The 13,447-nt window shown below is 35.7% G+C and overlaps 1 protein-coding gene across 1 annotated transcript in view; it reads left to right on the plus strand.

Moving 5' to 3' along the window:
- The window catches only part of LOC141846949 (structural maintenance of chromosomes protein 1), a 50,897-nt gene that overhangs the window by 4,212 nt on the left and 33,238 nt on the right, over positions 1 to 13,447 (plus strand). Inside the window, exon 2 of the mRNA XM_074734966.1 lies at positions 6,892 to 7,128. Within this exon, the coding sequence (XP_074591067.1) occupies positions 6,892 to 7,128 (237 nt within the window). The remainder of the gene's footprint in view (positions 1 to 6,891; positions 7,129 to 13,447) is intronic.

Below are 13,447 nucleotides of genomic sequence, written 5' to 3' on the forward strand. Positions count from 1 at the left end.
GTAATAAACATGTCTATGTTTTGGTTGCAACAATACTGGAATCTTATTCCCATAAAGAAATTATTCCAAATTCATATGAAATGCTTATTTGTTCTTTATCCTAGGAATACTTTTTGTTTATCTTTTTCATCCTTCAAATGATAGATTCGATTGACTTAATGTGACTGAAACTCAAAGTGGGCAAATGGGTTAGGTGTGCAAAGTGTGGTGGTTGAGCAGTACTAGGGTTGTAATCGAGCCAAGACAAATTGAGCTTTTATGCTGTTCAAGCTTGTTTTTGTTTTTGTTTTAATAATCTTGAGTTTGGTTCATTTAGATGTTATCAAACTCTTAATTCAAGGTTGATTGAATGTTTGAAACTTTTGCATTTTTAGGCTTGTTTGGTTGGTTAATAAGTTTATATTATAAGTTTGTTTGATCATTTTGAGGGCTTCTTTGTCTATTCAAAAGGTTGATAAGAGATCAAAACATTGTTCACAAGTTTTGTTTGTGGACATTTCATTTCACAATCTTTGTTCACAATATTACACGTTTTATGTGTTTAAGCTTGCTCATTTAGTTTAATTAATTATTTAAAGTTGGTCATGTAATTGGTTTTATGCGTATTAAAGAAACTTAAACAAGCTCTTGGCCGCTCATGAACATTTGGTTCATTTACAGACCTAAGAAGACCATACGGGCGAGTAGTTCAATTGAGTTGGTTGAGCTTGGTGGAAAAGTGCTAGAGAGACTTGAGGGGTTAGGCAATCATTAGGGTTTGAGATGGCTGATGAAGTTTGGTAGACTGATTGAACTGAATTTGGCTAGTTGGCTGATTGGAGAATTGCAAGTTAGTGTGAAAACTATCTTGTGTATTCCTTTTAGCATTCCATGAACCAAAGAAATATTATTCTATGCCTATTATCCTTGTCTATTCTATTCCCTGAGGATTACTTTTCTATTTATTGAATATTCTATTCCGTGAACTAAACACATTATCATGGAATTAGTAGATTTAGAGGATGATGTCCAAGTGCATAACAAAGGGAAAATATTGATTGAATCATCAATGGAAAACATTATGAGTACATCTTTGTTGCTGAAGGATCACTCCAATGAAGGAAAAAGTTGAACATACCAAGCAATCAAAGGATAAACGGGGGAGAATCCTGGCCACAATGATTAGAAGCAACATTGCATGGAACTTTTGTGTGTCTAAGCAGTTTGTTGATAAGACGATGCTGATTTCAAGGATCATAAGGAGGGAATCATCAAAATAGGGCAATTTTCTTTGCATAGTCAAAAAACCCAAAGATTTCTACTAAAAAGTTATCATAATCTCAACTACAATATGATGCTTTTGCAGTTGGGTTAACTCCTATGACAAGTGGCTAGTCTTATGACCTGGGAGACCAAGGCCTCATGAGGGATGCTAATCAAATAATGTGGGAACCTAGACAACCAGGTGAATCTGCAACGGAGAGTCTAGGTTCAATCAAATGAGCTATACCTGTTTCAAATGGGGATGAAGGTGCAGGGGCATAGTTGTCAAACCTGTCCCCTATCTGTATTGCTTAACAATTTTCTGCTGAAGAAATAGTAGTGACCCTTAAATAGAGGGAGCCTTTTCCTGATGGCCTTCACGCTGCCTTTTTCTTAGAGGAAGTAATAGATAGCTGGAAGGAGGAAGTGAAATTTTCCCAGAGTTTCTAGTAAAGAGGAAGAGATAGCTGAGGTCAATCTCACACATCTTGTCTTGATGCCAATGGTGGGAAATGCAACAAGCCAGGTCAGGCCCATTAGTTAAATGCAATGTGTAATTTACAAGATTAATTACACAAGCTATTGCCAATCAAATCAAGTTGATAATTGGTGATGTAATGATTTACACAATGGAAAGGTTTCAACGGAAGTAGTGGTCAAGTAGAATCTGGTCGAGATGCTACTCTTTTAGGGTTTCCTTATATAGTAATCGAGGTTGCTGGTATCAATGGCGACCTAACCTCATCCATGTTTGCATGTTGAATCCTCTATTAAATAAAACCAAGCACATAAGTATGACTTAGTTCTCTTTTTCTACATGTGGAAAATCTTGTTTTGGCTTCCCAAAGATGCATCTTCATCCTTTCTAGGTATGCTCTGGCAAGCTTGCCTTGTCGCTTAATTTGCTTTCATGAGCTTGCCAAGACCTCTTATTGTCTGCCTTGCGACAAGGACAAGCCTGGTTAATAGACTTCCCTCTTATGTCTCTCTTTATCCTCTCAATCACCTTCAAGACCCTTATTGAGTGCTTTCCTTACTCTCTATAGTTTGCTGTGGGCTACTCTATGTTGCCATCAGAAGAGAAGTCCATTCAAGAAATTAGTTCTTAGCATCTCTCTCTATCTTACCCTCATTGTTGTTCTGATCTGAGGTGAAAATTTTATCCTAGCATGCTTCATCAATTCTTTCTTAAAATTTGTTTTGTTTGCATGCAAGTCTTATGTTTGGATTTTCACTATTGTCATCCTTAACAGTAGTTTCTAGTTCATATGATAAAATGGACTCAAATAATATATGTTTAGTGTTAGAGCAATTATATGTTTAAAAGTATTAAGGCGTATATAGTGGATTTACTTCTGTATTAGGTGAACTAAACTGCTTTAGTGTTTCTGTTGAATTCTCTAAATGCCATGTAATTGCTGCCCATTGATACAAACTCTACAATATTTCTTTTCTCCAAAAACTGTGGTGTTTTGATTGCCCTCCCAAAGTTTTTGAGGCAGTTTTTTTTGTTTTTGTTTTTTCGGGACATGATGATTCTGTCTGGATTTGTTGTTTTGGGATCCTATTATCCTTGTTCTTGTGTAGTATCCTCATTCTTGTGTTTTAATTGCTGTGGTTGTGTAATGTATTTTAATTATTATGTATTTATATGTGATTTGATGCTTCAAACTTGTGCTTCTTTGGTGCTCCAATTTTTGTTGGGTGTTTGCCCTCCACCTGGACATCCCCAAGACTTGTTTCTCTCATAGGGGATGTCTTCTTCCCTACTTTGTAAATTCCTCGCCTATTCTATGTATGCTTTTAAGTAAAATATTTTCTAAGTTTCTACATTTTCTTTCCTTAATTTTTAGAGTACTAAATTATCATTTCCTTATGCTTCACCCAAGGCCTAAAATATTGCTTTGTGCTTGATTTGGATCTATGGATCAAAATGGTATTATTTTCATATCATGTCATGTCGTTTCAGCATGCTTGTACATGCTTAAAAAGTTCCAAAATCAATTCAAACAAGTTTTAACCCTTTAATATCCTTTCTCTTAGCTTGTCTAGTTTCAAACAAAAGCCTATAGCGATTATAAATTCAATAAAGCTTTTAGAGCAATATGTTTACAAAAATATAACTAGGGCCTCAACTAATAACATATACCTTATACCAAAATTACTATTATGCATTAGATGTAAGCATTGTAGCACAAAGACTCGTATTATTAGTGCTGGACGTTGCTAGAATTAATTTCTCCACATGTATATAAATATATCTCCATTAGCTATCAAGAGTTAGACTTGAATTTACACAATTGTTAAAGTTATTGACTAATCACTTATTCCGAAAGTTTGTGCCTTTAGGAAAAGAACAAGTTTATATAGTGGATCACTTCACTTGTGCATGTGACCTAATATACTTGTATCTTTGTAGCTTCAACATGCCTTTTTGGCACGTGGATTTGTATCATCTCCTTGCTTCTAGTTCCCTTAATTCTAGATTTGAGAGCTTGTTCACATGTCTTGTAATATATCCTCTTTTTCTGCTCTTAAACCACCAAGTTCTACTAATGTTGCAACAACTAATAAGTTGGTTAAGGGCATTACTAATAGTTCTCTTTCATCTTCGTTGCTTTTATCCTCAATGTTTTATATCCCTAGTTTCTATTGAATTTGTTGTCCATAAGAAAACACACCAACCAAATCACTGTTGTCTGTTAGGACGGGTGCGTTCGCTAGAGGGGGGTGAATAATGATTTTCGAACTTTCTTCGATGTTTCTTTGCAAGAGTGTTAGCGGAAACAAAAATATAATAGAGAAACAAAGAGATCAATGCTAACCCGTACGATTTACTTGGTATCCACCTCTGCAGAGGTGACTAATCCAAGGATCCACACGCACACCACACCCGTTACACTATGAATCGCTCCTTCTCGAAAAACCTCGAAGGCGGAGAAACCTTTACAGAATCTGTCTTCCTCAAATGATTAGAGATGTAGTTTTGGAGGAAGGAAAGAGAGCACAGAACAGAGAACAACACGTTTTCAGAAGAAGCACACAAGATATGAAAGAATACAAAATTCTTGAGTTGATCTCGAGATGACTTCTTTTATTTCTTCTCGACATCAGTCGACTGCTGGCAGGGCCAGTCGACTGAAGGGCTTCAACGGCAACAAAATCAGCATTAAATGCTTGCCTTATTTTGCCAACGTTTGAATTGCAGTCGACTGATCCAATACCAGTCGACTGGCATCAGTCGACTTTTCATACTCTAGTCGATTGCCCAATCGACTCCTGTCTTCCTCTGGCTCGACTGAACTTTCTGTTTGGTTCTGATTTATGATCAATCGACTGCTGGCAGGGCCAGTCGACTGCTAAAGCTGAAAAATCTCATTTCAGCTTCTCTTGACCTTGACCTCGGCCTTCAAACACCTCCCTTAGCCTCGTGCCTCCCCTGGATGCTCCATCATCCTCGCACTAGCTTGAGATGCTTCCATCAGCTTCGTCATGTCAAGTCCTTTGCCAAGACTACGCTTGGACTTCTCCTTGCCAAGACCAACCTTGGACTTCTCCTTGCCAAGACTCATGCTTGGACTTCTCCTTTGCCAAGACCAACCTTGGACTTCTCCTTGCCAAGACCCACGCTTGGACTTTCCCTTGCCAAGACCAACCTTGGACTTTTCCTTGCCAAGACCAACCTTGGACTTTCCTTTGCCAAGACCAACCTTGGACTTTCCCTTGCCAAGTCTTTAACCTGGACTTTCCTGCAAACTTGCATCAATCATGTTAGATCACAGAGATTGCCTAACTTCAAACACGGTTTAGCCAAACATTGAAACCCAATGCACTTGGGGCAAGATTGCACCAACACTGTCACATTTCTTACCATTTAGATTCAAAGTTTCTATTCCTTGGGCCCTCTCTTTGCGAAGAGAAACGATTACTAGACCACCACAATCAAGGCCCACAATGGCAATGATGTTGCAACAACTGGAAGAGGATGATTTAGTGCAACTCCACTGTTGGTGAGTTTTTCAGTGCCACTCTAAATTTGTTCAAGGGAAGAACGGGACATCTTTGATCCTATCTTGATCCAGATTGATTAGTTGTGGGCACAAATATCACTCTAAAACTTTGACATTTGTGATGTAGTGGAAGTGTGGTGGGCCTACAACTCACAGGTTCTAAGATGGGAACCTGACTTTGATACCATGACTAACTATTTATACCAAAAACTGAAACTATTATGAAAGTACTTATTTATATAATGGAGTATCGCACTTGTCCATGTAGGACTAATGAGTGTTGGAGTATTTATCTTCAACAACTAAAACTAGAGTATGCATACACACATGATGTTTATACTCTCACATTCTCCAACTCCAATGTTACTCTTCTATGTTTATACACTCAGATTCTCCAACTCCGTTGTTACTCTTCAATGTTATTGTTGGTGCTTTAGTTGATGCATTTACTTTTCCTCTCTCCTCTCCTTTTAGTTTCATCTCTTTCTTGTGGATGGCAAAAATTAAATGATGATTAATGGGAAGAGAATTTTTCTATCTCGATGATATGGTGATTCTCCTATTTTTATTCTCTCTCATTTTGATATTTTAGTGATTAATCTCCTCCTCATGACCCAAATGAAATCAAAAGGTGATTTATGAGAAGAGGAATCTTCCTATATTTATTGTAATAATACCAATGAATTTATGTCAGCATGGGTGACTGTACATTTACCATTGTTGTGTATCAAGTATTTGTCAACCACTTGAATTGAGTTTCGCTCATGCCACCCGATATCAGCCATTAAAAACTATGATTTCACCTTTACCTTGAGATCAAGGATTGAAATCTTGAGCCGTTTCGCTCGATACCAGCAAAATTTTTTATTTCGCCAGCTGACCGACACCGGCACCGACACCAATGTTCCGACCAGGATACTGTCCGGAGGCGTCGTGCGGTTTGTGTGTGCCTTCATCGCAGTCGTGCGGAATTGATTTTTTTTTAAACTTAGGTTTTAATAATAACATAGGATAATAATTTTAATCAACTCCTAGCTATAGTTGGGATAATTTAAATAGGTTTAATTAAAGCTTTATAAAATTCTCCTATTATTTTTTTAAAAATATTTTATTTTTTATTTTTAAATATTTAAATTAAATTTTTTATTTTTAGTTAATATATTTTATATTTTAAAAATATCGAAATTATACCGGCACGACATGATACTGTACCGAAACTGTATTGTTCCAGTCCGAAATCGAAACCTGGTCACTACTCGATATTTTAAACCTTGCTTGAGATTGGATTTTTGTATTACTTCTTTAGGCACTAATGTGTCAGATGTGATCTTGACATATTTGTCAAAAATAATATGTACACTTGCATAAATACTTGTAATTATTTTATGGGATTTGACTAGCAGCTTCTACTTTGTTTACCCTTTCCTATTGCTGACATTTATGCACTTTTCACATGATTAGCAACATAATGCAACTATAAAATATTTCCTTTGTTACTCTTTTATCTTGAACTTGTTATTCACTTCAATAACTATTTTAGAAAAAGAACACTGGTTTCAGCTTGCAAGCATGTTTAGCTCTAGCACTAGTGTGTGGGTTATGATTATTGTTGTGATTATACATTCACAAGCTGTGGCAGGGTGATGTTGAGTCAATTGCCTCAAAGAATCCTAAAGAACTTACTGCTCTACTTGAACAAATTTCTGGATCTGATGAGCTTAAGAAAGATTATGAGGATCTGGAGGAGCAGAAAGCTCAGGCTGAAGAAAAATCAGCACTTGTTTATCAGGAAAAGAGAACAATAGTGATGGAGCGAAAGCAAAAGAAAGCACAAAAGGAAGAGGCAGAGAAACATATGCTTCTACAAGAAGAGCTGGTGCGTGTTATTGTATTTGTATCTTTGTTCCTCTTTCCTTCATCTTACTGTTGTAGTTGTCCTCAACATCACTTGAGCCCTTGAGGCTTGAGTCTTAATCTGAAAGTTGCTCTTTTTCTAGATCATTAGCACCTATTTATGTGCCTTTTATTTTAATTGTTATTTGTTCAATTAGTCAATGATGGAGAAGAATTACGACTCTTATTCAATGTGGTGGAGTAGTTGGTCCCACCTAGTGGAATAAGACTTGATTGTTATTGTATTCAATGTGGATTATTCCCAATTGGATGCCCTAGATTGCCCCCTCTACCTATATATGTATTGTTAGTCAACAAAAATATTTTACACACACAACCTTTTACATATATGTATATTTATATATTAACACAACTAAGTGAAGCCCAGTGTACGAAGCTCCCATCAATGTGGGATCCCGGAGAAGAGTTTATTGTATGCAGTCTTACCTTACTTTGCAAGAGGCTATTTTTGAGACTTGAACTCGTGACTTTTTGATCACACGACAGTAATTTTACTGTTGCAGCAAGGCTCCTCTTCTAATATATTAACACAACTACTTTTAAAAATTTTCACATGATGAATACGAGTGTGAAGTTTTGGTTCCAAGTGACGGTGTTCAATTTTGACATGAGTATGATTGGTGTAGATGAAGAGTTTAAGTATCAAAAAGTTTATTTCTATAACATTATTTATAAAACAAAAAAAATGATATTTAGATACAATTTATAATTATATGCTTGCTAGAAAATTTTTATATGTTATCCAAATTAGCCATAAAAAGTGGGTAATGTGACACAAAGCAAAACAATGAGCAGGATAAGTTTTCAAGTGTTGAGCCTTGCTGATTGACACTTGCAGCATTTATTGTTTCTGTGGTTTTTGAGAGGAAAAAAGAGATATCTTATTCATGAATAGGAGAGGTATAAATACATGAGGTATTCCCTACAATAAGTAGCTAAATATAGAAATTCTAATTAATAGGAAACTAATTACATGATTGATAGCTAATTATAGGAAATAGCTATAAATATAAGATATTAACAGCTGTAGTAAAATATTAACAGCTGTAGAATCATCTAAATTAGGATAGTTTGATTTTCCACACTCCCCCTCAAACTATGTGATAGATACTCATTAAGTTGAGTCTTAGATTAAGTTCACTGAAGGTGGATTTGAATAGAGTCTTGGTGAGAATATCTGCAACTTGTTGATGAGAAGGGATATAATTCATCAACACAATCTTATTTTGTATCTTTTCATTGAGAAAATGCCAATCAATTTCAATATGTTTTGATCGATCATGTTGGACAGGCTTCTTAGCTAGTGCCATAGCTAACTGATTGTCACACATCACCTGTATAGGACCTTGGAAACTAATTCTGAGCTTTTTAACAATCATTTTAACCATATTCCTTTACAAACGCCTTGAGCTAAGGCTCGGAGTTCTGCCTCAGCACTACTATGAGCAACTACTGACTGTTTCTTGCTATGCTAAATGACCAAATTTCCCCACACGAATGAGTAATAATTAGATGTTGACTATCGATCACTCTGAGATCCTACCCAGTCAACATTTGTAAAAATTTCCACTGATCAATTTGTCGTTTTTGTAAAGAAAAGTTCTTTTCCAGGATCTCCCTTCAAGTATCTTAAGATTCTATGAACAACTTTCAAGTGATCAACTGAAGAATCGGTGAGGAATTGGCTAACATGACTCATTGCATAACTGATATTTGGCCGTGTGTGAGTGAGGTAAATCAATTTTCCTACTAGGCGTTGATATTACTCCCTATCAATAGTTTCTTCTTCTGTTCTAACCTTCAATTTGACATTAGGATCCATAAGTGTTTTCGATGGACGACAACCACTCATACTAGTTTCACGAAGCAAGTCTAACACATATTTGTGCTGAGAGATAGATATTCCTTGACGAGTTTACCGACTTCCATACTAAGAAAATATTTGAGAAGTCCTAGGTCCTTCATCTCAAATTCCTTGGATAAGACATTTTTAAGTCGTTTTATTTCCTCTTCATTGTCTCCTTTAAGTACTATATCGTCGACGTATACAATTAGAATGGTCACCTTACCATTGGGAGCGTGCTTAACAAACAATGTGTGATCGGCTTGGGATTGATAGTAGCCCTTCAGCTTTAGGACCTTAGATAACCTCTCAAACCATGCCTGTGGTGACTGCTTGAGTACATATAGAGATTTCTTGAGTTTACACATTTTCCTTCTTGTTTGACCATTCCCAAATCCTAGTGGAATTTCCATATATACTTCTTCAATTAAATCTCCATTTAGGATTGTATTTTTCACATCTAGTTGGAATATTAACCACTCTTGATTTACAACACAAGATAGGAGAACTCTCACGGTATTAAACTTGGCAACTGGAGCAAAAGTCTCATGATAGTCAATCCCATAGGATTGTGTGAATCCTTTTACTACTAGATGTGCCTTAAATCGATTAACACTTCCATTTGCCTTTTGTTTCACGGAAAAAATCCACTTACATCTAACAACTCTCTTTCCAGGTGGTAGTGGTGTGAATATCCAAGTCTCATTTTCCTTTAGGGCCCGATATTCTTCAAGGACAGCAACATGCCAGGCAGAACTTTGTTGGACTTCAAATACATCTCTAGGAATCTGGATTTTGTCTAGTGTTGACACAAAAGCTCTAAACTTCTGTGAGAGACTGACATATGACATTGTATAGGATGATTTTGAATTGGATGCTAGTGATTGTATGGGCTCTAAGGATCTGGTACCTTATCGAATCCATCTTTTTGGGGCATTAGCTTGAAATAACAAGGATTGAGCTACTTCTAATATGTGGCGATTTTTGTGTTCAGCAATTCCGTTTTGTTGTGGAGTTTTCTACACATTTTTATTGGAATTTTTGAACTTTGATAGGTACAATGAGAAGACATCCATGGTAAGAACAGCTTCACCCCATTTAGATATGGACCTAGATTGGACTTAAAGAAGTGCCATAGTCATTTAGATATGGACTTAGATTGGGGCATTGTCAAACTTGAAAACTTGTATATCTGTGTGAAATTAGTTCTTAATCATTATATGAAAGTTTTTGAAAATGTCGCTGGTTTCAGATTTATTTTTCATGAGGAATGACCAACTTATTCGGGTATGATCATCAACTAATAATAAGAACCAGCAAGCCCCAGTGGGATTTGGTATTTTATTGGGACCCTAAATATCCCCGTGAATAAGGAAAAACGGATGAGATAGATTATATGGAATAGGGGAATATAAGCTATGAGTATGTTTAGAGAGTTGGCAAACATCACACTGAAATGAATTTGATTTTTTACTAATGAATAGTGATGGGAATAGATGCCTTAAGTACAAAAAATTTGGATGCCTTAATCGATAGTGCCATAACATAATGTCACTATCTTTATTGGAATGAAAACAAGTCTTAAGATACTTGATTGACTAACACTGAGAGCTGAGTTGTGTACCAAAGAGAGGATTGCTTGCTTTGAAGAGATATAATCCGGAACAGAGTTTAGCACTGCCAATCATCTTTGTCGAATCCAATGCTTGAAAAATACAAGATTGAGCAAAAAATTTAGTACAATTAAGGTCAGAATTAAATTTACTTAAGAGTAAGTTACATATCTGGGACATATAGCACAACTTGAAGAGAAAGAGTGAGTGTTAGTCGTACAATCCCTCTTCCAATGATTTTGGATTGTGATCCATTAGCTATGTGTACAGTCTGAGAATCATAATATGGAACAAATATAGTACATAATCTTCTATCACTTATCATATGGTCAGAGGCGTCAGAGTCGACTATCCAAGGGGAGGATGAGTACTGATTTGTTACATGAAAGGCAAAATGGTCAGTACCTAGAGAATCATCAGTGGTTGTTGCAGTGACTTGGACTGTATTAGTAGTGACTTGAGACTTGAATATTTGCTTGAGAGCATCCATTTATTCCTTGGTAAAGGGAGATGATTTTGGCACATCAACAGTAGTAGTATTACCTCGATGTTCATACTTTCGCATAGGTTTCCAATTTGCTGGTTTGCCGTGCAAATCCTAGCAAGTCTCCTTATAGTGGCATGGTTTCTCACAATGTCCACACCTTGGGCGTCCTCTTCATGCTGCAAGGTTTTGAGGTTGTTTTCGTGCAGCAAGAGATGTGAACTCTTCTGTGGTAGTGGCTAAGGCAGAAAACTCAGACAAATGTGTCTTGGTTGGAGTTCCCATCATGATCCTTTTTCGACTGTCTTTATGACAAACTTTAGAGAATACCTCTTGAAGATTAGGAGAGGTTTCATGCTGAGGATTCAGCCACACACTTCATTGAGAGACTTGTCCAGTCCCATAAGAAATCTGAATACCCGTTTAGTCTCAATAATCTTCTTGAAGTATGCAGCATTATCAGTACACTTCCATTCATGAGATTCAAAATGATCCAATCTTTGCCAAACCTTGTCAATGTGGAGAAGAAGGCAGTGATTGATTGATCAGCTTGGTGCAGGTCTTAAAGAGTGCTTTCGACGTGGAATAACTCTATGGTGTTGTCATTGGTTGAGAACGTTTCACGGACAACATCCCAAATTTCTTTTGTAGATGAGTAGAGGAGCAAGGTTTCTTCTATTTCGGTAATCATGAAACTGATAAGCCATGACATGACAAAGTTGTTTTCTATTTTTCAATTTTTAATTTTTGGATCACCAACAGGTTTGACGGCTGCCCTGTGAGATAGTCATCGTGACTATGGTCAGTCACAAATATCATCATGGATTGGGACCATTGAAGATAATTGTGGCCATCGAGTTTGTGACCAATATGAAGGGCAAAGGAGGAGTCGGTTGAACTGCTTGGTATATTGGAAGAGACACGAGTGCTTGTGACAGATGAATCGCTGGAGGTTTGATTAGAATAGGCCATGGAGACTGAGGCGGACGAAGAAAAGAAGAAAGGAGCATTGTCGCTGCAGAGGAGAAAATGTCGCTGCAGTTTAGGGCTGTAGTCGTTGGCGGCAGAAACAACGTGTCCTAGGTTAACCTAAGCTTTGATACCATGTGGTTTTTGAGAGGAAAAAAGAGATATCTTATTCATGAATAGGAGAGGTATAAATACATGAGGTATTACCTAAAATAAGTAGCTAAATATAGAAATTCTAATTAATAGGAAACTAATTACGTGATTGATAACTAATTATAGGAAATAGCTATAAATACAAGATATTAACAGCTGTAGCAAAATTTTAACAGCTGTAGAATCATCTAAATTAGGATAGTTTGATTTTCCACAGTTTCGTCTGCTGGCTAGTACACAAAACACTTGACATAGAAACCTTGGGAAAGAAAAGGGAGAAAGTAGAAAAGGAGAAGAGGTAAGTGCGATCACTTCTGGTGGTGGGCTAGGGTGGGTTGGTTTATTGCAAAAATGCTAGGAGAAGAGGGAGAGAATAGAAAAATATAACCTAATTAAATAATTATAAATTATTTGACCTTATGAAAATACAATTAACCTAATTAAATATAACCGAATCAAACTTTTCTATATATAACCTTAGTTTAGTTCGGTTTAAATCCACTTGATCCAAATTATCATATCTACTTGATAAGATCTATTTAACCCGAAACAACTATAAAACTTATTTAACCCGAAAGCAACTATAAAACTTAAAATATTAATTTGATTTTCATTAGTTATTTGAAATTAAAAAAAATTAAAATAAAAACTTAAATAGGATAAAGTTTGGTATCTAATAATTTTTTATGTTCCAAATTTTGTAATAGAGACACCGAGAGAGATTATTTGAGCAAGCAATAAGAAGTAACTTGGGGCCAATATTAAATGTTGAGTATTTTATCCTCCTTTATGTTTTCAGGTTTAATTTAAGCGACAACAAATAAGAACATTCAATGTGCCATTTTGAGTAATTGAAAAATAATTAAATTAAATTATTTTTTTCACAAATTTTAGTTCAGATAAAATTAATTTTTAAAAACAAATTTTGAATTCAAATGTGATTTTATCAAAGAAAATTTTGAACCTAAAATTTTCAAATTTAATTGAGTTGAGTTCAAAGGAGTTTTATATATTTACTTTTTAGAAATTTAGATACAATATTATACATCTTAAAGTTTAATTTTTGTAGACTCTTTATTTTTTGTCCATCCAATAATTATGGTTACATGGATGAAACAAATCAAATTTTAAACACTTTTACATAAATTAATAAAAGTATCTCATTCTAAACAAAACTACATCATCAACAAAATTACATTATAAAAAATTGAATAAATTA

The sequence above is a fragment of the Curcuma longa genome, chromosome 16, assembly GCF_044706935.1.
Source record: "Curcuma longa cultivar G26 ecotype Majalengka, Jawa Barat chromosome 16, ITB_CL_G26_1.1, whole genome shotgun sequence".
Taxonomy (NCBI): domain Eukaryota; kingdom Viridiplantae; phylum Streptophyta; class Magnoliopsida; order Zingiberales; family Zingiberaceae; genus Curcuma; species Curcuma longa.